Raw genomic sequence first — 25,608 nt, 5'->3', positions numbered from 1 at the left:
TTATCAAGGCAAGTTCGTGGGTTTACTTTCCACCTGTAACATGTTCATTACTTTAGGAGCCTTTATCATGGCAAAACATCCTACTCAAAACTATCTGTACCTCTATTACATTAGGAAAATACATGACGCTGTTTCTCCATTAATGAAGAAGCCAATAAGAAAATAATTCAACATTTTCATCTGCCATTTAGTTTTCCTGTAACTCAAGTGTTTGGCTCTTCAGTAAAGCTGGTGGCAATCTGGACAGATTCTTTAATTCCATCTTTATAAAAACAGCAGTAGTAAGAAGAAAAACTTGAGAGAAGGTAAGAAACAGGTGGTGATCTCATGAAAAGCTGAGGTCAAAAGAGCCAACACCTGCCAGACAGTTACAAGTTTCAGTTTGAAGCCTTCAGAACTAATTCCATCTGCCTCCTGTCACCCTTCTACCCACAAAGAGAAACAGAGCAGATGACAACAAAAGCAAGACAACTATACCTTTGCAGGGCCAGTTCATCATCCTTGGTAGCTTGTCCTTACTGGCCTCCGCTGACCTCAGATTTCAGAATTCCTTTCCCCACTGCAGAATTCATCCAGCTCCTTCAGGAAGCATCTTTAATGCAAGGTGACTTCACGAATGGCTTGTCCACTGGGAACAAATCTGGCACTTCAGATGTCACAAGTTATTCCAAAGTTTAACGCTTGCTCGCTTTGACTCCTCACTCTTTGTACTCCAGCTGTCAGCACTGAGACTCCTTTCAAATCTGACAAACATTTGCTCCACCATGAAATAAACCCTCCAAAGGAACACGCTCTCTGTGGCTGGGACCTTGAGCAGCTCCAGTTTCCAAACAGGCTTCAGTTGGATGGGTGGCCAAGTACTTGTAAGCAGCACATGTGAACAGTGTGGTTAGTGCTAAAGCTTCAAGGAAACAACTATCCAGGGACAAGACATTAACAGCACGTGCTATGGATGAGACAAGCAAAAAGATTTCCAAGAACTGGACCAAGCCACACAGTGCTGGAGACCAAAGAGCATGCCCAGAGAAGAGAGGCAGTACATTGCAAGAGGAAATTAGGAAGAATGGGTAAAACTGCAGCACCCGAGACCTCTCAACCAGCCTTAGGAAGGAGCCTTTCAGGCAAAAGTTGCAGTTAATCACTGTAACTAGACAGTAACTTAGAAAATGTTGCCGTGCACGACTAAATCACGTGAAGTTCTGCAATCTGAAGCCACTTCAAATAACAGTGTCAGAAAACTTGTTTCTTAAGCCTTCTACTTTCTGGGTTCAGGCCGCAAAAGTGGAAGAGGAGCCCTCACCGTTTTTCCCTCTCTTCCGAATAAATTCTTTCCACGCCACAGGCACAAGCCTCACTATCCTGAGGGAGCAAGACTTGCTAGTTTGTCCTGATTAAGCCTTCTCAGCAAAAAAGTATTTAAACTAAAAGAAGTTTAACTAAAAGCCATTAGAAAAGAACACTAATTAATCAAAATTCTCTCAGGAGTCGCTCATAACAATCCCCCCCCTATTCCCGGTCGTGTCACCATGGACGACCAGCAGAAACCCGCAGCAGCACCACTTGCGACCCTCCGGGCCGAGGGGGGACGGGACTCACGTGTCCATCACACGGTTTTTATCTACACGGCTCCGTCTGTCAGAGCATCGCCCCGGCGCGGCTGCCGAGCCCCTCCGCGCCGGGGCACCCACCGAGGCAGCCGCTGGCGCTGCAGGACCGACCCCCGGCAGCTCCGGAGCCGTTTCCGGAGCGCGGATAGCCCCGGGCGGCCCCGCGGCCCGCCTAGCGTCCAGCCCGATCCCGCGGCCGGGTCCCCGGGACGTGGGCACCCGGCCGCCCCTCACCTTCTTGAGGGCGGGCACCAGCAGCCCCCGCCACTTGGGCGCGTTCTCCTCGCTGAAGAACTCGTAGAGCAGCGGCTGCGCCTGCATGGTGACACCGGGGCAGGCCGGGCGCCGCGCGGCAGGGCCGGCGGCGCTCAGCGGGAACCCCGGCGCTCCCCCGCCGCCAGCGGGGGCGGCAGGCCCGCAGCGGCGGGGGGGAACGGCAGCTGCCGCATTCCCCGCCCCGGCTCGCGGGGGTGGCCGAGGGAGCGGCAGGGGGGGCGCGCGGCGGGCCGGGGGTCGCGCGCGGGCCGCGAGGGGCGGGGTCGGAGCGCGAGCGCCGCCACCTCCCCGGTCCCGTCCTCGGCCGCTCCGTCGGCGGCCGCAGCGCATGCGCGGAGCGGCGACGCTCCGCACCTCCGGAGCCTGCGCCCCGCCACGCGCGGTCTCGGCCTTCCTGGCGGAAGTGACGCCTAAGGCGGGCCGGGTGCGCACGCTCCCTGCCGGCGGGAGTGTGAGTGGCCGCTCCCTGGGACCGCAGGTGACCCGTGATCTGGATGGATTGTTCTGAGATACACGGGGATCGGTTAGAACACACGGGAATGGATCGGTCTGAGTTAAGAACTGTCTGGATGGCCGGGCCCAGAGAGTGGTAGTGAACCGTGCTGCATCCAGCTGGCCGCCAGGCACAAGTGGTGTCCCTCAGGGACTGTGGGGGCCAGTTCTGTTCAATATTTTTATTGATGACATGGATGACGGTACTGAGTCTTCCATTAGTAAATGTCCAGACCACACTAAGCTGGGAGTGTGTGTTGATCTGCTGGAAGGTAGTAGGGCTCTGCAGAGAGACTTGGAATGGTTGGATGAATGGGCAGAGTCCAATAGGATGAGGTTTAATAAGTCCAAGTTCTGAGTCCTGCATTTTGGCCACAATAACCCCCTGCAGTGTTATAGGCTGGGTACAGTGTGGCTGGACAGTGCCCAGGCAAAAATGGACCTGCGGGTACTGGTTGACAGCCAGCAGTGTGCTCTCGTGGCCAAGAAGGCCAACGGCATCCTGGTCTGAATCAGGAATAGTGTGGCCAGCAGGACCAGGGAGATCATTCTACACCTGTACTTGGCACTGGTGAGGTCACACCTTGAGTGCTGTGTTTAGTTCTGGGCCTCTCAGTTTAGGAAGGACATTGAGATGCTTGAGCACGTCCAGAGGAGGGCAACAAGACTGATGAAGGGCTTGGAACACAAACCCTGTAAGGAATGGCTGAGGGAGCTGGGGTTGTTTAGCCTGGAGAAAAGGAGACTCAGGGGTGACCTTCTCACTCTCTGCAACTTCCTGAAAAGTGGTTGTAGCCAGTTGGGGGTTGGTCTCTTTCTCCAGACAGCAACTGGCAGAACAAGAGGACACAGTCTTAAGCTGCGTCAAGGGAAATACAGGTTGGCTATTAGGAAAAAGCTTTTTACAGAAAGGGTGATAAAGTATTGGAATTGTTTGCCTGCGGAGGTGGTGGTGTTACCATCTCTGGATGTGTTTAAAAAAAAGACTGGATGTGGCACTCAGTGCCATGGTCTAGTTGAGGTGTTGGGCTGGGTGGGAATTGATGATCTTGGAGGTCTCTTCCAGCCTTGTCATTCTGTGTGTGTGTGTGTGTGTGTGTGTGTGTATATCTGTCTAGGACACAATAAGTTGGGTCTGCAGGGACACATAGGGATGGATTTGGCTGAGACAAGAGGTTGGACAAAAATTCCAGGAGGCCTTATTTGGATGGACAAGGAACTCCTGGACAAGCTCAGAGACTAAAAGGAAGCCTATGGAGAGTGGAAGCAGGACCTGTAGCCTGGCAGGAATAGAGGTTGTCTGAGCATCCAGGGATCAGCTTAGAGGAGATAAAGCTCTGAGAGAATTAAACATGGCCAAAAAAGCTTCTGCAGGTGTGTGGGTGATAAAAAGAACACTATGAAAAATGAAGACCCTCTCTGGAAGGAAAGAGGAGACCTGATTACCTGAGAGATGGCATAGGCCAAGGTATTTAGTGACTGTTCGCCCCTATCTGCACCAGGAAGTGCTCCAGCCACACTGCTGATTTGTAGAAGGGAAAGACAGGACCCTGGGAGTCTGACGAATTACCTGCTGGAGAAGATCAGATTTGTTCTGGTTTCACCGGGGGAAGGACAGACTTAGAAGTTTTTCTCTATGAGAACTTCTTCTGTGAGTTGATGGAACCAATTGAAGGTTGGTTTGGTTATTGACAGCCTGAGAAACTAATCGAAGAAAGTTAGTTTGCTCCGTGGAACCCTTCACTTCTCATCTTTGAGGCTGGAGAGCAGCATGGGAAAAGCAAAGCTCTCCTGATTATACCAATAATACAGTGGAAAGATGCCTACCCTAGCACAATGATCCCTTCTTCCCACATGCCAATACCCTGTTCTCTTTATTTTTAGCCCTTCCAGCTGCACCTCTGCATGCATGCTTGTACCAAAAATACCCAAGCAGAGTAAAAACCAATAGGCCTTAGCCTCTGGTGCCTTTAATTCAGCAATTAGCAATGACAAATTTGGCCCCAGCTGCTGCAGAACCTCCCTCAGGAGGAAGCACGTTCATAGCACATTAGCTGTAGTGCATTTTGTTATATTTGAGCGACTTTCTGCATGTCCAAGGGAGAAACAGTCCACAGGAGACAGGATGGAAATACCCCTTGGGGATTTCACAAGGGCGCTGTGAAACACACACAACTTCTCCACTTTTCTGAGAATTCAGCTGCTCAGCAATGGGGCTTGTGCCACCACCTCTCCCCCCACAGGGTGAGCTGAGGCTCAGGACGAGGAACAGCCAGGATGGGGGCAGCAGAAGCAGTGAGCTCAAGGCCCACAGGCAGAAAAATAAACCTGCTGAAAGGAAGAATAAGTCAGTTTTGCAATCAACAGAGATGGAAAAGCAGGAAATAGAGGGAAGAAACCACATAAGGTGGAATTTGGAAAGACTTAGCTCAAATCCACATATCCATTGCCCAAAGGGTATTGATGCCAACCGAAACTGAGTGGAGCTCCAGCAACCTCTGTTCATAAATTCAGAGACGCTCAGCTTCTGTATTTGGCACAACCATTTAATAGCAGAATTGAAAACTCAGTATGTTCCATTTTACTCTTATGTGGAAAATCAGTGCAGGTGATAATCTAATTGTACAACATGTTAAAAAATTTATTTTACATTATATACATTAGGGAACATATTTCAAAGCATTACCCATCACAACAATAATGCAAGCCATAAATCACTTTTAATTTAGTTTGGTTTTAGTGTATATTATCACAATAAAATATAAAGAACATATACAAAAAAAGGAGTCAAATGTGTGCACTTTACTTAAAACTTGGCATTTGCACACTCCATTGGAAAATAGCAATCAAAAATACTTCTGATCAAAACTAAATTCCCGTGATGCGTAGTAACCATTGTATTGTTTCAATGAGGTAGTAACTAAATTTTGGCCATGTGTTAGCATCCTAAAATCAAGAGAAGTGTGAAAATGGTTTTAAGGCCAAAAAAAAGTCAAAAATGGCAACACCTCTGAGCCATTTCCACAATGTGGAATGTTGCTCCTTTTCATTGTGATATGGAACTATTTAGCAAGACAAACAGTAATAACTACTTTTTATCACTGTATACACTAATAATCCAAACACCTATTGCAGAATTCAGACAGGTACCACTAGTCTGGACTGACACCCATCTGTAAGGTATTGTTTTCAAGCATAGAGAAGTAATCATAAGGAAAGTTTTAATTAAATATAAAAATAAAGGTGTTTAACTGGTTGGTTTCACAAAGAAATCTAACCAAATAAACAAAAAAAAAAGGAACTTTGAAGCCCAATTCATATCCACAAAGTCACAGCTAACCTTTGTGACTAAATACATCACATCTCAATACATTGTGCAAACATGAACACCAGTGTGTTGTATTGAAATTAAAACAAGATTGTAATCTGATTACAGCCTTGGTTACAATTTCTAAAAGTTAATATTTATTTGTATTAGTAAATTACATATAATAAAATACAATAGTATTGCTAAATGTACTGTATTTGTTGCTAGAATCCCACTTCATAATAAACACATGAGACATCCTTATAATAGTAGCCCAATTTAATTTTTGCATCCTCAGTGACTTTTACATCTGTACAGGTAAGACACTTGTACTTAACAGGAGGACCTCTATCTACAGAAAGTCAGTGTTGGGCTTCAGCGAGAAGTTTCACTGAAAAATACTGAATATGTACAAAGATTACATAAAAGTAAATTAAGCACTTCTGTGGAATTATAATGCTTCTGTGTCCATACCACAAACAGTTCTTGTCTTCCTCTCATGCCATAATAAATTATAAAGTAACTGAAATGGGGTTACTGCAGCTTTTGTGCAATTCCAGCCAGTCACGAGTGCTGTTGCAGCAGGAATGTTCTCCTCACAGTGAGCTGCCTGCCATGTGCTGTTCTCAGTAGCTGTTTTCATGCCCTGCCAGGATATACAAATTGCTGTTGGCTGTCGGGTTGTCCGTCGGCCTGCTCTCCAGCACCACGACCCTGAAATGGAAATTTAAAAAGCCACAATGTCAAGTGATCCTTAATTTAAAAACAACCCTGGGTATAATTAAATATTCTTTCATAAGATCCATCTGACTGGTTTGTCATTTCTCTTTTCCTAAGATGCCTTTAGTCCAAAAGCCCCTCGAACCAATGCCAACCTCAAAGTAAGCTCACAGTCTTGTCCACACAAGGTCTCCAAGGATCTCCCACAGCCTCTCTGGGTTCCTGCTACAGTGTTGAACCACTCTCACCATCATGTTTATCCCTTTTATCCATCTGGGAATTCCCTTGCTGCAATCCTGTATCCCTGTTGATGAAGGCTTCTGAAAAGGGCCCATCACTCCCCTCCTGGGCCTGTGCTTTCCTGGAGCTTTGCAAAGTGAACCCATTCATTAGGCTCCAGTTCTGAGATTTGTTAGTCTGCCCCTTGCCATAGGAACAACAGATGAACAAAGCTGATTCTTCTGTGAGCACTTCTAGTTAATCCCCAAGTCCATGTAACCTAATCCACAGAAACTTCCTCCAGCTCTGAAAGTCCCAGAGCCAAATGTTTACAGGCAAAGAGAATCCTAAGGAAGGAACTGCTATGTGAAGAGTATTTTCTCTTATTTCTTCTTGCCACCCACTTTTGGTCAGCATTGGAGACAAGAGACTGGGTTACATGGGCCTGCAACTGCAAAGATCATAAGGGATGTCCTAGATCAGACCTTTCTCGTCAAAGAAGAGAAATTAGCCGTCACAATTTTGTTTCACAAACTATTTACAATTTTTTCATCAGACAAGAACTGCTAAAACTGCCAAACAGACCAGGATGTTCGTGATTTACTTCTCCTCCACAAACATCCTGAAGTGAAGGCAGGGTGTGTGAAACTCAAATCCATCTCTTGTGCATTCTGACAGGAAAGGTTGCTTGCTGGAAAACTATGGTTCAAAAAACCTGACCTCTACTCAATGTGCACCTCAAAAGGAATGACACCTCATGCCATGAGGCAGCTCCCTGCTCATGAGGAGAAAGCATCACACAAGCTTTTATTAGTAGACTGACATCAGGATTTTGCTTCTCAGAACACCAGTTCCTATGAACTGCCTAGGAAAGGACTCGTAGAAAAAGGCTTCACAGCTCAAGCACAAAACAGGACAGAGCAGCAATGTATACGAAGAATGTATACGAAGAAATTGGAATTGATGTTTTTTGCAGTGCCAAGTCTTTAAAGATTCTCTTAGACTTGAGAAACTATCAGAGCAAGCCAGAAATAGATGTGACTGTATTTGGGGAAGAGGGCATTTTCACAAGGCAATTTTTTGCAATGTTTTTCTAAGATAGCACATGGGTTTACTGCAAGTAGTGTAAGACAGAGGCAATTCTCAAAAGTTAAAGCCTATCTTTGCAGTTCTTGTGAATTCATTACTGGTGAAACTGTCACATCAGCATGCACTCCCTCTAAAGACAAAACTGCTGCTGCTTCTGTGGGTCTTACAGAAGTACAAAGTTCAACACCAGGGCAGAGAAAGTTGAGGAAGTCAGTGACACTCCTAAAACAGCAGTTGGGTCACATAGGGTGTTGCTGTCCTGAAAGCAGATGCCAAAGAATAGCTACCCTGGGAACTATCAAGAGCTTTTACAAGACCTGAACTGCCATGTTGAGAGAACAACTGGTAGATTTTCTTTCTGTGAATGAAAGTGAGATATCTAAATTTTTAGATTTTTTTGCATTTATCTCCAGAAGCAGATCTTGATCGAACTACTGCAGCAAAACATCTGAAAGTAAAGATTTCACCAAGTTAAACGAAAGAATTACAATACAAAAAGGAAAACACTCCTGGAGATTGTGACTGCGGCCAAGTCTGAGTACTTCAGAAAGTGGAAGCCCACTTTCATAAGATTTTTTTTTTTTAATATAAGAAAGAGAAAAGTAAAAGCAAAGGACTGGAAGATAGACATGTACACAAAGGAATGTCTAAGATGCCTAATAAAGAATTTGCAAGAAATACGCAAAAAGAACTTTTACACGGTAGGAGAACACACATTATTCCTTTATTTTAGTATGTCCTGTTTACTTCTCATCTTACCTGTCAGATCCCAGAAGCCTGAATATCCTTGTATTATCGGAAATTTCTTGTGTGATCTAGACAATAAAAATAAATATTTACATGTTAAGAACACAAGTGTTTTCATTTTCTTTTTAACATCAGTCAAGAGGAAAGAATTGACTGTGACTGATGTTACCGACTGCCAATTAAAATTCAATATAGATTATAATGTAACTGTCACTTTTAACTAAGATAGAAAAGTTTTCTGCAATTCCTCCCACATTACATGAATTTCTCTGGTAGTAACTACAAGCACAACAGTGGGGCTCAGCTTGGTACTTGAGTTACCAGTGCAATTCTCTTTACAGCCGTGGCTGAAAAGATGGGGTGCAATTAGTGTCACTCTAGAGTGGATATCCAAAAACGGGTCAGGAAAGTCACACATAAACCACATTTTTTTAAATGCTGAATTATAGTAAGAATGCACTAAGTTCATATTCTGAAAACCTTACCAGAAAAACATAATCTTAATCTTAGTGGTACTTATGTCCACTGCAAAAAGAAAATTTCATCTTTTGACTTTTCAGGTAAGTGCAAAAGACCTGTGTGTTCTGTTGGTGAATTGTACTTGAGTGATACATCTTTATGATCATATGAATATCAGAGCACCCAAAAAACCACCATATTCATCAATAAAGTCAACCAAAGCCCAGTACACACGCCAAAGAGTATTTAGTCACTTTGTGAACAGGCAGCACTGTTTACAAAGCTCCCCTTCTACACAGCTAAATTTCACACTCTTGGGGAAAGTAGATATTCTTATCTCCTTCCCAGATCCTAGTAATGTTAGCTGACTTAGTGAATTCACTTCTGGTGCAGAGAACTGTCATGAGAATTTTAATTCATAGCAATAAAATCCTTAACTTTCCTAAGAAAATTAATTTCTGCTTTCTGTGAGGCTAAGGCAGTACAATCATTGTCCAAATTTTGAGCTTCTTGTGTCAGAATTCACAGCTCCCTTTCATTTTTCACACTAGATCAAACCACTGTGGAAGGTCACAGTTGTGGAAGGAAATAACTTAGCAAGCAGCTCAAGTCATCTTCAATTAGGCCAACTGTATTAGAATAGGGAATCTGAACAAACAATGTCTTCAAAGAAAAAAATTGCTGCAAATTAAGTCAGTCAGCTTTTTGTCCCATGCAACAACTTCCTACCTATTATGTAGTATAAAATTCCCCATAAGTAACAAATATGGTCAAGTCCTGAGCCTGGCACTGAAGGCTTTTCATATTACAGCAGAAAATAGGTTTATTTCTTTTAAAAGCTGCAGCTAGTGGGACAGCCAGAAGAAATAAAAAATTTTAAAAGGTCCAAAAGCTTACCCTAGACATGTTCTACAGGGAAAAAGTTTTAGGTGGGTTGCTTTCTGTCAACAGCCCAGTTCTGCTTTCAGTTCTTCCTTTAGGTTCTGACTTTGGCTTCACAGCAACAAAGCAAGTCAGTGTCCTCGAGACTTTACATAAACAACAAAATGCATGCATTTGGGCTGCAGCACCCTCGGACATGGCCTCTCCCAGCTGGAGCAGAGCCACTAAGTACCAATGAGTAGAGCAATGCACAAATGCCACAAAAAAACCTTTGCACCTTGGAAATAAGAAGCACTTTGACTCCAGTCTTTGATTGACACAGAGCAGGCTCACTGTTAGCACAGACTTGCAAAGGCTTTGTGCAAGTCAATGTAGTGGTGGAACAACTATCTATATCTATATCTAAGCTTGGCATGGTGCGATTCTGTGTGTACCTTAAAATACAATCAGTCACAATGAGTTCAATTTTTCACCCAGTGAAACACTCATGGAACAACTGGTAAAGTCTGTAAATATTCATTAATAACCAAATTAAAAGACTCATTAAATTCCTACAAAATACAGCATTTTCACTAACAGGTACACAAGGTTTGCAGCAAGGGGAAAAAACCTATTTGAGAAGGCAGTTATAATGGTTTAACTCCATCTATAAATCACATCAAATGGGCTAAAAAGGGACTACAAGGAGATTTTAGGAAAAAAACCAAACAAAACATGTTTAGGTCAATCTGGTATTTTTCTACTGAAGATGGAAAATATTTCTAGTGAAAGCTGGGCAATTCTTCAATGTATTTGTAAGCCAAAAGAACATGGAAGAGACTAAAAAACATCAGGCAACTCATTTGACACTGTGACAAAAAGTTAAAGTTTAGCAGTGGAACCACTGGCAAAGCCCAATTTTTTGCATCCATATGTGAGATGCTAAGAACCTGACAGTGGTCTTCAAAGCAATTTAAGGTGAAGATTAATATTACCAAGAATTAGGCCTGGATATTTTCTATGGCATTCTGGCCTGGTCTCTTGTTTCTGCTTTGCTTGTTAGAATTGAGGGGGTTCTCAGCTGGGTACAGCTCCACTAATGCTTTATAGCTAATGAAACAAGCTTAGAATGAGGCTCCACCTTCTAGGTCTAACCTAGGAAGTTACTGATCTGTTTCACTCCTTTTTAGACAACAGCATTGTGCATTTCTCCTCCACATGGCTTACATTAGAAGCCAGAATTTGAAGTACAATGTAGTACTCACCTCATTTGATCTAAAACTCCTTCCTTGCATGCCGTGTTTCCAGAATGCTAACACACTGTCCTGTAGACAGACTAGTAAGAAAGAACACTGGAATCAGTTTTGAGACGTAAACTCAACTCTTACTTTTAAGGCCAAAGGCAAAAGATTGTAGTTTTGAAATCTATACATATATGTTCCATTGTATGATATCCACCCACTCAGACTGTGGAATGTCTCCCAGGAATCACTGAACTTGCCTCAAAATCAACTGCATTTATACATTTATTTGTTTAATGAGCAGGGTTTGAAAACATTTCCACCTAACCAGAAAGTGTTCTAAATGTCTAGTACTAAATGTGTCATTTTCTTTGAACAGGAAATCCCTTTATACTTGAAGACAATATATATGGAATTTTAACAGAAAAGTTCCAGGAATGTCTTTGGAGACACTTCCAAGACAGTGTAAGTATAGGCCACTGGAAGTTAATTTGTGGCAAGCAGGGCGAGGACTACAGTAAATGCAGAGGTCCTAGAGCGAGAAGCTTCAAGTACATTGAACCCTTCCTTCCCCCCATTTCCAACCATCAAGAGCCATAGAAGTATTATTTTCAGTGGCATTGTTTCTTGTCCTCTTCTCTGAGGAAGGTTATCTTTGGAGGGCCTGAAACTTTAAAGCTTCTCCTCAGAAATAAACTCCCTGCAACTCCTGATAATTTTAGAACTCACTGTTCCTCCTCTTCTGGTGCTACCCTTCATCTGTGCATAAATCTCTCCTACCCCTCTTTCAATAGCAGGTGGTGCAATCCAGGTATGTAACTACTGGAGAATCGCCAAAATAGTCTATTCCTTCTGTTTCACAAATTTAATTAATTCAAATTCTACACAAGGAAACAACATTTATACAACCTGTGACATAGCATGTAATTTAGTCTTTGAGCTGCTGCATAAAAATGGACTGCACAAACACACATGCAAAATGAGTTAGGCATGAATGATTCAGAGAGTTTATGTAGGTTGTGTTAAAGTATTCCTTTAGAGGCTAGAAGTCTCCATCATATTCCCAAGACATTTAGTTTAATCCAAGAAGACTCCAAGATTATTACTCCATTTCAATTGCTCTTAGGAAAGTCCATGCTGAACCTTTCACTGAGTCTTCTCGCACAAAGTGAAATGAGTGAGGTAATGTTCCAAATGCCAAAGACTAGACAGATAGCATACCTAATTCTTTACTCTAACATTGGACAAGTTAATCATAGACGATCTGAAGTTGGAAGGGACCTAAGGATCACTTAGAGCACCTTCCAGATGCTGCATGAGCTCTGACTGGCTTGGTCCTGTGACCACTTCTCTGGGGAGCTCAGTCTAGTTATCCATCACCCTCTGAGTGAAATGCATTTTCCTAATATCCAACCTGAATTCTCCCATATACAACTTCATATAATTTCCATGTCCTTACTGCTGTTCATGACTTTTTGGCTGCCAGAGCACACTGTTGACTCATCTTCAGCTTGCTATCAATCCCAACCCCCAGAGCTGCTCTTCAGCCTCTCATCCCCCAGTTTGTACATTTAAGTGGGACTACCTCATCAGATGCAGAACCTGCCAATTGCTCTTGTTAAATTTCATCCAGATGGTGATTGCCCAACTTTCTGACTTACAGGGATATTCAAGACTAATAATAAAACCCAGCTTACCTATTGATTCAATCTGAAAGTCAAACGTGAGCTCGGACGACAGTTTGCGGCTGGATTTTAACCTGCCTTGCAGGTTCACTATTTTTATGCAGCCTAGACAATAAATAAAGATATGTTAACCAAGGATTATCTTCAATATAGAACCTAATTTGCATGCAGTGTGCATGTACATGCATACATATATATTTAGTTGATATTAAACTTACAATCCAAACACACCAAAATGGTATCTCTCTCCAGCTGTGTTACATGGACAACACTCGTCTCTGTAGTGTCTATAAAAAAATGACAGTGTTAGTTCATAACATAAATTAACATGAAATTTGAAATGGAAGCTCTAGAGATTGAGACATTCTGATGGGTTAGTGTGTTTTATCTGCTTTAAATCATCATCTTACCAGTGACATTACTCTTCTCTTAGAGATGCATGTCCACTTATCTCCGACATGTTGGCTGTGACAGGAAAACTGAAGCTCTAATATTAAAACATAGATTTCATTCAGCCTTTTCTGAGCCATGTCACAAAAGCAAATTGACATGTACATTGTTCTCCATTTATTCTCTGTTGCTGCAATTGAATATTACTGTTGCAAAAAGGCAGATATATGTGACTGTCCACACTATGTTGTTTCACTGCACTTTTCTTCCGGTTTTATTTCTCAATCCTGATAAAGATTTATTACTTAATTCTTGCTGCTATTTGCAGATGTTCCATCCCCAGATGTTCCAAAAATAGGGGCTTATTTCCTTCTCCAAAACCTCAAAAGAAGGGCTATTTTCTTCTCTTCTGGGTTACAGCTGAAGCAGTCTCCATCACAGCAAATGGGAATTTGACCCACAAATGATTAGTGGACATGTCAGCTCTAAAGAGAAGTGTAGTTTTTGTCCATTTGTTTGTTAACATTAAAGCTACATACAAAGCAGCTCTTACTATTTCAACATTACTGCCAGATTCTGTAGGCATCTTTCATATAGCAAAGAGAAACTCATTAAATCCATTAGACATGAGAAATTAGAGCACATTACCTAGAACACAAAAGCAGCTTCTGGTTAAAATTATAAAAAACAAAAATATGTTTGCATCATTACTCTCCTGCCAGCAGGGGACAGGAATAAGCTGATACAACAAAAGGGTTTAAATTTGAGCTACAAAAAAAGGAGAAAACAACATCATAGACACAACACAAGAATACACAAGTAATTAAAGGAAATTAACAAAGTGTGGAAGGCACAATCCAAAAAAAGAACAGAGGAGGGATTACTACTCTTGTATTTATGCACCAGTGCAGACAATACTGAGAGAGAAATGACAACAGGACACTCTTCAGCGTGCTTCTTTTATGGGCTGTGCTATAAAGTTACAAAGTCACAGGTAGGAATGAAAATAAAATGCATTTTCTGAAGTATTAGAGTGTGTTAATTGGACATCTACTGCTCACTTTGGGTATTGTGACTATGCTCTAAACTATGTCAAGATCTGATGCACTGTTCAGCAGCAGGAAGGTCACTGGGTGTCTTTTTGGTGGAAACTGTTATTCTTAGTGAATTCCACAGTACACATTCATCTGGACTTGTGCACATGTATATGCCAGCACAGAGCTACGTATAAATTCATCATGAATTAACAAGGGATCCATGACAGGCAAAACAAAAGCTATTTACTGCTTCTGAACCTGCAAGCTATGACTAGCAACGATTCCTTACTGCATCTAGGTTCAGGGGCCAACCTTGCAACTCTAAAAAAGTAATTCGCAGCACACTTCCTTGAGAGAATTTCTGCTGTTGTTCAGATGGTGGCCACACTGGTGATGGGAAGGCACTTGGTTTCCTGCTAGCAGAGGTCCTAATCCTTTTTGCTTTCCATAAACCCTAGAGGAATGCTCTATCTCAGCAGGAGACTGGTAACACCACTTCTAACCATAGTGGCACATTGCAGGAGAGCCAAATATCTTCCAGAGATGTCAAAAGGAATTGCTCAGAATGCAATTTTACTAGAACCTATTAAATAAACAGAAGTCATGGTTCCAGGGTAGAGCACAAAACAGCACAAGCTGCCTAATTTATGGAAATGTAAAAAACCGTAACTCCATCCTCTGCTACACCAAAAATCTCAAGGAATCCAATCAGTTCAACAGGGAGAAACATCAAAAAAAAGTACATGTGCAAACAGATTCAACCAGATACCCCTTTAAGAAGAGAACTTACAATTATCACTTAGCCTTAATGATTTAACCATTTGCTTCCTCAGAGAAGCCTAACTTTTAGTGCTTCAGCTATAAAAGAAGAACAAGGAACATTTTGGAATGCAATGACAACAGCACACAAACCTGTTTCTGTAAACCATGAAGAGGTAGAATTTGGGTTGACAGTCTCAAACTTCACCACCTGGTTGAAGTCTCTTCCTCTACTGACACCAACACAAACTAAAGGGAATTCCTGCTCGGGGACTACCAGCATTTCAAACAGTCTCAGTGGACAAGGTACAGGAAAATCTATGTGCTAGATGAATAAGCAAAAATAGATATTAGAAGGGAAACAAATGTAGTCGGAGTTACTATTAGATATTCAAACTGTATGGTAAATTTTATGACATACTTTGTAATGTTAGGTTTACTTCTTCAGATAACAGGAATTGATAAATACAAAAGGCCTGAGTTAAGAAGCTTGGAGCATCTCATGTCAATTCAGTTAACATAAAATAACATGTCTTTTATCATGTGTGTCCTTTGCAGCTGCCCACAGACAACAAGAGTGCTTGTCACTTCTCTCCCTGGCTACTGAGCCTATAAGCCATCTCTTCCAGGCTGATCAAGTTATAGCAGATGCCTTTTCATAAACATGAGCCCATCCTGGCTCTGTCTCTTCAGGTGATGTCAGATTGGGAGATAACAAGCATTTCTGGGCACCTCAGTGTCAAAAAACATACAACAAATGGTCACCTTCTCTCTAGAATGGGAGCAAGACCACTGTTAACCCGTGTCTCAGCCTGCCAGCCTCAGTTTTCTGTTGTGCAACTGAAGGGCAATGATCATGAAGAAAAGGGCTTGGTTCTTTAACTGAAGTGCACCCCAAACCCATGAACATTTATTTTGAGTCAGGTAATACATGACACATTTAAACAGTTATTTTCAATATAACAGAAATCAAGAGAAAAGTATAATAAATCAAGAAATGGCTAAAACTTATTCTTAACAAGCCACTGCAAGATAACTAGAAGTCAACATGAGAGTAATTTTAATTTTACCTTGATTAACATAAATTTTTGCATTGGTTCAACCCATTCTAACAAAACAATGCTAGACTGTAGTGCTCCACAAAGGTATTTATGGCCTGTATAGGGATTTCTCACTGCCAAAAAAGGATACAGAGTATTAGTGCAATAGCACATACAAATTAGAAACAATTTCCAATCATGCAAGAGTCTATTTACTTTTGGAAAATACCCATCACCCCCACTCTAATCTTTTATATATTTAAAGAATAACTGATTGCATACACATCTGGAGTGTCTTGGGTCTACTGTGGTGGTCTGCCTAAGCTATCTCAAAATCACCAAAAGTAAACTGTTAAAGAATGGCTTTTTCTATGACACACAGTCGCCCAGCAGGCAGTGAACAACAGCTCAGCTGCTCTTCAAGCACTGTCACAGCGAATCTGAAATCCAGGAGTTCTGTAATTCTGATGAACACTTCTAGATCATCAGAACATCTGGCTGAAACTGAAGCACTGAAGTGCTGCTCTTCCATTGTCAGAACTTAATTAAAAACTGGCAGAGAGCAATAAAGTTGCAAAATTGGGCCCTCTGAAATTTCACTTCAATTTTACAATGCTGACAAAATTTCACTCCTTAAGCACTGGCAACATTTCCTTTAAGACAAACAAGTGTTATTTTGCACTTTGTACAAATACATCTAAAGACCAAATTTAATGTGCAGTGAAGTGACTGTGGGCTATTGGGCAATAAACAACACAGTTTTAGGTAGCAAGTTTCTACAATACAAAACTATCCACAGAAGTGAAATATGCCAACGCTACCTTACTGCCACAGAAAATCATCAGCAATCCTATGGCACCTTAAACATCAGTGCTTTATTTCATTAATCCAAGTTCTTACTCAACATCAGTCAGACTGACTGCAAAGTGCAGGAAATAACGCTTGGTGTGACCCTGAATAAGGCTGAACTTGGTAGCAACCACAAAGCAATCACCAACACCTGTAAGGTGCAGAAAGAAGACGAAAAGTTCTCATCTTTTTCTACCTCCTGCGGCACTCCTGCTGCCCCGAGGCCAAAAGCAGACTTATGTGCCAGCAGGAATGGAGGCTCAGGCCACAAGAAGTAAGACTATTACAGCCACCCTTGCTGTGTTCACAAATTATCACTCACAGCTATCATGCACGAAGGACTCCAGGCTTAGGAGGCTGAGCTATGTCTGACTATGAAGACTTCCCTCATAATGTCAAGTACCACAGCACAACACTCCTGTTAAATTCTGTGCCTGGCAGGACAGGAACCACAGAAGAGCACATCACAAGGCTTCTTGTTTTATGAACAAAAACCTAGAAACATACAGACTTCCAAATTAATTTTTCTGTCAGGTCAGAGTTTTACATACTCTGACCTCTGTCACCCCATGAGTGCTCCCTGCAGCATTCATTAACACTCACAGTGGTTTGGAGTTTTTTTAATCTATCTGCTTCTCTTTTAGACCATGTCTTAACACAGCACAGCTTTGAGACTTTGGTAGCTGACACATTATTAAACACATTATAAAGGCTTCAGAGATAACACTGTCCTCAAATAATTAAAAATACTCCTTTGCTTTTTATCACTCAATATTGATAACTTAAACTTCTGCTAGGAATACAGGTGGCTTAATCCTGATGGCAACTTCTCTAAGCTTCTCCATCCATGGAGATTAGGCTCTTCTTGAGTATTGGTTCAAATTTTGACATCATTCTGCTTCTCTGCATTTCTTGTAAATTGTCTTTAAATATGAAGAGCTGAATGGGAAAGTTTTCACTGCTTAAACCCAAGCAGTAACCTGAATGAGCTCACTGTCTGCAAATGTACAACTTCATAACAACGACAGAAGTCTCTTCTCCCTTTACCTCCTAAAGCTGACTTGGTAATCTTAATATTGCCACCATTTGTGCTGCCCCTTCACACTTTTTCTCCAGAGCTTTACTTACCAACACAACACTTTTGACACCATTTAGTGTCAGGAATTTTTGTAGATACTGCAAACTTCCTACAAAAGATAAACACAACATTATTGAGCAACTAAAACAATCGAGTAAATTTTCTTTTTAGACAGTCATTAATAGAAAAACATCTGTCACACCTAAAAGTAAAAAATTCAAGTTTGTGTATTTCTCCTGAAGTCATGGAAACAATAATGTGAAAATTTATCAGATAAACCAAAATGTTTTTTGCTGGTAACACAGGACTCAGAGTTTCTACATGGATTAGAAGACAACAAGCACTATTGAGACCGGCCACAGTACTCTTGACAATAAAAATAATTAATTTGATGCTGCAGAAAAGATGGGATAAATAGATTGACGACAGATGGTACACTCAAAGCTATGAATTGGAAAAACAGTTGTGTAGCATTTTAAATGGAACTGTCCAGAAGTGCTGATAATGCAAAAGGCCTGAACAGCATGAAAACTGACTACTGGTCACAAATTTTTGCTGGAATAAGTCATAGAATGTTTGAAAGGAACTGTTCAAGGACACTCCAGGGAAAGAAAGCTGGAAAGGACACTTATCACAGACATATTTTCTGCTACTGAATGTCTGCCTATCAAGTATCATAAATTGAGGTTAGAACATTTTGCAAATGAATATACAAACCTCACAAATTACTTCAAATTCAATTTTGCTTTTTCTTTTCTGTACCAAAACCTCTGCTTTTATCATTTTGCATATAGCACTCATCATGATAGTACCCAGAAACTTGTTTAAGAATACACTTTATGGTCTGGAAGGAAAAAAAAATTATGTTCTCTGACATACTTCAAATGTCTGTCTTCTGCTGGCTAAACATGACTACCCTGACACCCTACAATCAGAGGTAAAATAGGAAAACAGGTTATCTAAATTAACCCCTCCTGTCTTTGAATGACTGGCTTGGCACTCACAATCAGGTTGTGCTACATTTTCTTTGGAAAGTAACATGACTGGATAAAAAAATTTTCTGAGTCCTCTGCAACTTAGGTGAGGTAGCGTGCCAGGAAGAATCTAGCATGGTTTTCCTAGCATGATCCTTGTGGTAATTATGGTTATTATTTCATTGCTGATTCAGTCCTCAAGCCAAAGTCACCCACCAAAGTCAAATTTGGAAAAGAGGAACAGAACAACAGTGCAGGTACACAGAAGATAACAATTCAAAGCACAAATTATCTTTTAATTATTTAGAATTTACCCTCTGGGAAGAACACAATTTTCAGACAAGTGTTGCACCATTATGCTTGCAGGTAACTGAACAAGAAGCTTTCCTGAACCCAATAATTATATGTTAATAGGCTTTTAATACAACCAAAGGTAGCAGAGTATCAAATTTTCTGTAACACAATTTCCTAACAGAAATCCTATTCTATTAGAAGAACCAGTGTCTCGCTATATACGTTAAGAATCAAAGATTTTTCTGCAAACTAGATTAGTTAGTCACTGCAATCTGTGCACAGAGACCCCCACTATTTGGTGCTCCCAGAGCTTCACAAGCATATCCTGAACTCCCAGAGTTAAGATAATCTGATATATCCGATGATGTCTATTTACCTGGGAAGTATTCGGTCAGGGAGTTTATGTGCTGGAATAGCAACAGGTAACTTTTGCATTTGCCTTGCATAATCAAAGAGTCCTGGTAGGTTATGGGAATAAAGCTGAGAAGCTTTACCTGGCAATTAGAAAACAAACCACACTTCAAATACGAAACCAAGTGTTTACCAGCACTACCACTCAAAAACAGCACAGTAACTTACCAGATATTGATAATAAACAATTGTTCATGACATATAGCCAGGTACATCTTCGAGGAAACAACTGATAAATGGAAGGAAAAAACAAAGAAGTAGCATTCAATTTTATATACACAAGACAATTATCAATTAGTAACTGCTTAGATGACAGGACAAAACTAAAACTGACGTGCTTTTTGCAGCAGAAGTAAGTTTTTAAGCCAAGTAATGTTTACCTGGATTCCAGAGTTAATTCAGAGTAAATCTTAGGCACACACACTATATTTAATATATGAATTCACATTTAGACAATTAGCACATTTTATACTTATGTCTTCAGGTATATTATATTCCACAAGATGTCATTATAAAGATCCATCAACCCTTTTCCAAAAAATTTTCTCCTTAAGAAAAGCTCAACAACAACCTTCAGTAAACTGAGCACGGTCCACAAACCACAGCCATTCTAAAGCCTGTGACAGTCCAAATCTCTTGAAACCATTAAAACTGGCACTCCAAGTGATTCTTCACCTTCACCTGCATGATTAAACATTTCACTTAAGTGATGAACAAGTGCAACAAATACTCAAGGCAGAGCTGGTTCTTGTCAAATCCTGCAAACTCCAAAAAGATGGGGGTGAAAGCAACAAAACATCCCTTAAAAAAACCCAAACAAATCACAACTACTTTTCCCCCACCCCACTCTCATCTAACTTCTGAAACTACTTGGCACAAGATGTCATGGAGGTGGAAAGTACCAACACAACCAAGGGATTAGACATACTCGTATTCAACAGGTCCAAAAGTGAACAAAAAAATAGGCACGGATCCTCCAACATCCCCGAATCAATGACTGTAGAGGATTCCAAGCTCACTGACATTTCCAGCTGCCACTTTAGGAAAGAGACTATTGGGCTAGACAGACCACTCAGGAGGACAATTGTTTCGCTCTTAAAAAAAAAAAAAACACCACAAAAGAAAGCAAAACACAACTCTTCCAAAAAAGAGATTAAAATATAAACCTTGAACCTATTCCAACTCCTGGAAATGTGTATTATGTCTCCTTTGTCCAGTGGTGAAGTGAAATACAGAGAAAAATAATCAAGGATATTACTTTTGCTTTTATGCTGAGTCGTATCAGAGTGAGAGTAAACAATGACATAAAACACAAAACTTGGAAATGCCATTAAAGCCCTACTGGCTGCTATAAATGATGCAATAAATGGTTAGCACAGAGGGTGCACTATTCCTGAAATCTTCTCATAACACAAACACACTGTAAGAAACACCTATGATAATAATCGACCAAACTCCTTGTAGCAAAATTTGCTACCAATTTAACACGTAAGGTTGGTTGACCTTCTGCAGGTACACGAGCATACTGTAACTAAGTAAATTTGGATCTGAGGATTAGAGAACAGCAATTCTTCAAAATAGCAGGTTAATTGACCTGTCACTCATTCTTCCTGTTCCACACCACTGGCTGTGTTAGCAAGCATTTCTTCTTGTCTCTAAGTGCTTATTAAAACATTTTCCTGAAAGCTCACTAGGCAACACACTGCATGATTTTCATTATGGCTCTTCTCCTCCCTTGCCAAAAAAACAAACCAAAACCAAACCCCAAACAGTGAAGAAAAAACCCAAAACTTTCCTTGGTCTATCTGGCCTACAAGAATTATTGCATTAGTGATATTTCCCAGGGTAGTTGTTACAACTGCAATGCAGCAGCAGAGTGCTACCTGAGCTAAGTATAAACCAGGTAACTCATGCAGCAGTATGAGCTCAGTTCAAGCTAGCTAGGCCTCTCTCTCAACAATCTCTACAATGTCTGGACCCTGGAGGATGAACAAACACCAGTGCCTCCAGCTTACAGTGTGAAGGCTGTCCTTGCAAATTCCTCCATCTTGATGGCAGGTGCACAGCTCCCTACAGTAGGGAGAAGGCAGGAAAGAAAACAAGTCTCTTAGAGTAACGAAAGAGCTAGAGAATACAGAAAAGCCTGCAACTTGCATTTTCTCCCTCCCTAGCATCCCTTTTAAAAAGTTACTTTTTGTAAGACTTTGCAAAGACAGAGCTTTAGGTGGAACGCAGTAAGAGGAGTTTCATTAGCTTTTAAGACCACAAGAATGGACTCCTGTGAATAAAGGATCTCCTTGCTTCCCTGTAGCTGAAACACAATGTTTGGTGCAAAAATTCTGTATTGCAATGAAGTTTTAAGGAAAATAGAAACTTTCATCCAGAATGCATCAGGGAAATTCCATACTATTTACCTAATTTAACTGCAGAACAATGCTCTATGATGAAGTTCAAAATACCGATAGATGAAGACCTCCTATATAAACAAAGTTCAGCCTACAAATCACAAACGTGACTGAAAAGTATCCTCAATAGCAAATATTTAATGTAATTCTCAGTGTAGCCAGTGCCTATGTAAATATAGTAAAAAACATTTTTACAAGGATTATACAACATTAATCTGATTTTAAAAAGTGATGTATTTTTTTTTAAATTAGAAATATACCTGCTCCATTGATGTTTCATGAAGTTCATTGAGGTTCAGTGTGTAAATACCTTCTTCTGCTCCAAATATCAAGTACTGATCTACAAACACAAACAAAAAGAGGTAGAAATCTTGATTTCAGGAAGTTATGTACACCTTTACCAAAAGAAGATATTTACACACATGGAAACAAATCAAACTATAATAGTTACAGTGTCTGAAAGCATGGAAAAATAATCCTGACAAGGAAGTTTTAGTTTATGAATAAGAGTGTTTTAAGTCACTAGGAAAGGGGAGGGGGGGAGTAATACTTGAAATTTTAAAAAAACTGATTCAACCACAAGCAGGAAATCACATGAACAGTTTCAGCATATCCTACTTAGACATTTCCACATATTATGGAAATATCCATTGCTATCTTTGAGAGTACATCTACAGCAGTACTGATGGAACATTTTCTTAGTAGTCTGTGGGTGCCTCACTTCTTGAACATAATCAAATCCCTGGATTGTCCATAGGCATGGAAACAAGGCAGACATCTGCTATGAGATGATGTCAACTGATAAGGATTTACCCTTCCGTAATTCCAGTTTCTAAAAAAATACAAATTATTTTCTTGCTGACCAGCTCAGTAATATGTCTATATAGCTTATAATCAAAGGGTGTAATGGCTGTATAGTATTACCAACTATCCCTTTTATCAGGCTAGATATCAATGCACTAAAATTTCTGCAAAAATAAACAGCTGCAGAATCCTGTAGGGCCAGAAAGATCTCAAAGGAAAAAAAAGATCAAGTGAATGATAAAGAAGTCAATCTCAGCTAAGACCTCCAAAAGTCAGATTTTTTACAAATAAATTAGGATTGTCTTTTTTTGGACTAAAATGTTGAGAAGCGTCTTTAACTTCGATATGTAATTTATTCTTTTTAATCAAAGCAAAAAACTTCATCCAACTTTAGACAGCAGTGGCATAATAAAAGAATAACTCCTGCTTATACAAACATATGTCTGTTTTAAAAGGAATAGTCCTGCTCATCTAAGTACTCTTGAAATTCAAGGAGAGGACAAAATGGGTAAAATACTCATCATATAGTACCTCTTGTATCTGGATTTATCCAAGATGTTGCACAATGAATTTTTAGTGGACAGCCATTGAAAACCTTTGAAAAGCAAGCACCCATCTGTGGAAGTAAAAACATTAAATATATATATGAAAAATTAAAATGTGACCTTCGCAAAAGTATTATTTTTACTTCAAGTAGTAACAAAAGGTTAAGAGTCATACCACTGGCTTAGCATTGCTCAGTCATAATGGGTTTTTAATGCTAAATAACAAATACTACAAACAATCAAAAAATGTGCTCTTTCACCCTGCTCCCAACATGCATTTGTATGACTCAGCAATACTCACATGAACTTTAGGTGTGGGAGGAAGGCCATTACTAATTGGTTTCTAGAAAATAAAATTTAAAAGTATATTTACACTCACATACACACTGTGCTTGAACATGTATATTCCCTCCCCACACACAGAATAACCATAACACTCAGCAACATTTTCTTTCACTAAAATCTCTACTGTGATGCCCTAATACCTCCTCATTGTATGCTTGCACAGTCTTGTGCAACGTTTTCACACTACACTACTACAGTGTACACTATTTCACACTACACTATTACAGTGGTGGCTGTAAGAATGCCATCTCCACTACTCAAGAGTTTAAGCAATATTGTAACAATTGCTCAATCTTTTAGTATTACAGCATTAAATGTTACCAGTCAGTGCTATATGCACTTTCCTGTGTCAGTATCAATTTCTCCTAGCACAAACAAGTTCCTGAACAAAGTATTTTACAGGTAAATTTCAAACACAAAATTTCAAATTACAAGTTCAAAGCTGTCCAGTTAATCCTACTTTCCAAAGTACTGCCAGTATTACTGGCATTTCCTTAAAACAAAACAAAGGCTCATCATCACATTTCTAGTCTATTTCCTCTTCACTTCTCACAAAAAAATTTACACTTCCAGCCTCATACTTGGAAGGAGCCCTCAAAGAGGGCCTCACATTACATTTAATCTATTCTAATTACAGCATATTCCATTCCCTCATTTCCCCATTTGCTATTAAACAGTTATTGCTCAGTATGCCACCTGACACAGCTCTCATTTTGCTTTTAGATGTGTGAAAAAGCAAGTAAATTGTATATATTTGTGATTATGTTTGTTTCTAAGGAATATTAAACACTGACAAACTTCAGCCTAAGGCTGTATCACAACTAGACAATCAAGGAAAACTGTGCTTTGATTCAAAGTAAACAAGATGCCATCCAGCATAATTTCAAATTTAAAGAGCACACCTACTCCTTTTCCTTGCACATTTGGAACAGTCAAAGCAACTCTACAAGGACACCCAGAAACTTAAATACCTACCAGTATTTCCTTCTTTTCTTTCCTTGAAAAGTTAGTGTCTCTAGCTTCATTCTGTTGATGTGACAGCTCCTCTCTTTCACCATTTAACTGCACAGAAGTGACTCCATTACCTAGAAAGATTCATATTTAAAAATGTGTTCCTCTACCTTCACCTCAAAGAGTAATCTAAACCAAAAATTCTTTTAAGTGGGCCAGAATATCCAATTAAGTAAGAACATATACTATACACAATATAGTATCAAATACTCTAATTGATTTCTGAAGTATGTATGTTCTTACATGTGCACATATCCATCAAGCTGCATTCAATCTCAGTCCATGACTTTTGGTAATGAATGTAACAACTCTAATATAATAACTCTAACAACTCTAACAGGAGCACAGAAAGGGACCCAGTCACCGTTATGAGGGGAAACCTGTTGACCACACCTAAAGAAATACTTGCCAATAGCTAGCACTTCTATTATTGATTCCCTAGAAACACAGCCTTGTTAGAGTCACATCTTTAACAAATCAACTGCAGTACTAAGTATGAAGCAAGAAAAAGCTACCAAAGTAACAATTAAGAGGCAGACATTGAGCTTGCTTAAGAGAAGCCAGTCCAAGACAACTCTCAAGGCATTAGACTGGCAAAGGCATAAAATGAACAGTCTGAGCAGACAGAAAACAAACACAATTACCTCCTACACTCCCCAATCCAGTTCCTTATGTACAAAAGCAAACTTTGAAAGCAGAACTCTGTTCTTGACATGACAAATGACAACAGCTGACACACTGAACCTGAAACCTACAAATATATTTTTTTACCAATCCTGATACTCTAGATTATAAACCTGTTGCTTAGGAAAGCAACTGTGCCACCAATGGCATCAGCAGGAATTGTGTCAGTGACTTTGACAGAAGGTTCATTTGACCCTCTTAAGAGTTAAAGCATGCTTTCTTCATGAATTTTGGCTTTCATGCACTTTTTGTTACTTGTCCACCATAGAAGAAACTACC

At 40.4% G+C, this 25,608-nt stretch overlaps 2 protein-coding genes across 7 annotated transcripts in view; both read right to left on the bottom strand.

Annotated features, from left to right (window-relative positions):
- The window catches only part of SOS1 (SOS Ras/Rac guanine nucleotide exchange factor 1), a 48,832-nt gene extending 46,703 nt beyond the window's left edge, over positions 1–2,129 (bottom strand). Inside the window, exon 1 of one of the 2 annotated variants that reach the window (XM_088160861.1) lies at positions 1,842–2,129. In XM_088160861.1, coding sequence (XP_088016987.1) covers positions 1,842–1,928 — 87 coding nt within the window. In that variant the 5' untranslated portion in view covers positions 1,929–2,129. The remainder of the gene's footprint in view (positions 1–1,841) is intronic. The other variant, XM_014891157.2, reaches the window with a different exon arrangement.
- Positions 2,130–4,900: 2,771 nt separating this feature from the next.
- Positions 4,901–25,608, bottom strand: part of MAP4K3 (mitogen-activated protein kinase kinase kinase kinase 3) — a 72,099-nt gene continuing 51,391 nt past the window's right edge. For 3 of the 5 annotated variants that reach the window (XM_014891162.2, XM_014891159.2, XM_088160858.1), the window contains 14 exons: positions 24,610–24,719; positions 23,591–23,632; positions 23,276–23,360; positions 22,201–22,280; positions 19,704–19,764; positions 19,501–19,618; positions 17,907–17,965; positions 15,960–16,063; positions 15,043–15,214; positions 12,922–12,990; positions 12,716–12,808; positions 11,043–11,113; positions 8,470–8,525; positions 4,901–6,396 (listed from right to left, as the gene is read on the bottom strand). In XM_014891162.2, coding sequence (XP_014746648.1) covers positions 6,309–6,396; positions 8,470–8,525; positions 11,043–11,113; positions 12,716–12,808; positions 12,922–12,990; positions 15,043–15,214; positions 15,960–16,063; positions 17,907–17,965; positions 19,501–19,618; positions 19,704–19,764; positions 22,201–22,280; positions 23,276–23,360; positions 23,591–23,632; positions 24,610–24,719 — 1,208 coding nt within the window. In that variant the 3' untranslated portion in view covers positions 4,901–6,308. The remainder of the gene's footprint in view (positions 6,397–8,469; positions 8,526–11,042; positions 11,114–12,715; positions 12,809–12,921; positions 12,991–15,042; positions 15,215–15,959; positions 16,064–17,906; positions 17,966–19,500; positions 19,619–19,703; positions 19,765–22,200; positions 22,281–23,275; positions 23,361–23,590; positions 23,633–24,609; positions 24,720–25,608) is intronic. The other 2 variants (XM_088160859.1, XM_088160860.1) reach the window with 1 other exon arrangement.

This window comes from Sturnus vulgaris, chromosome 3 (assembly GCF_052056855.1).
Source record: "Sturnus vulgaris isolate bStuVul1 chromosome 3, bStuVul1.hap1, whole genome shotgun sequence".
NCBI classification, from domain to species: Eukaryota; Metazoa; Chordata; class Aves; order Passeriformes; family Sturnidae; genus Sturnus; species Sturnus vulgaris.
Note: the sequence above shows the minus strand (reverse complement) of the source record. Positions and strands in the feature narration are given on the sequence as shown.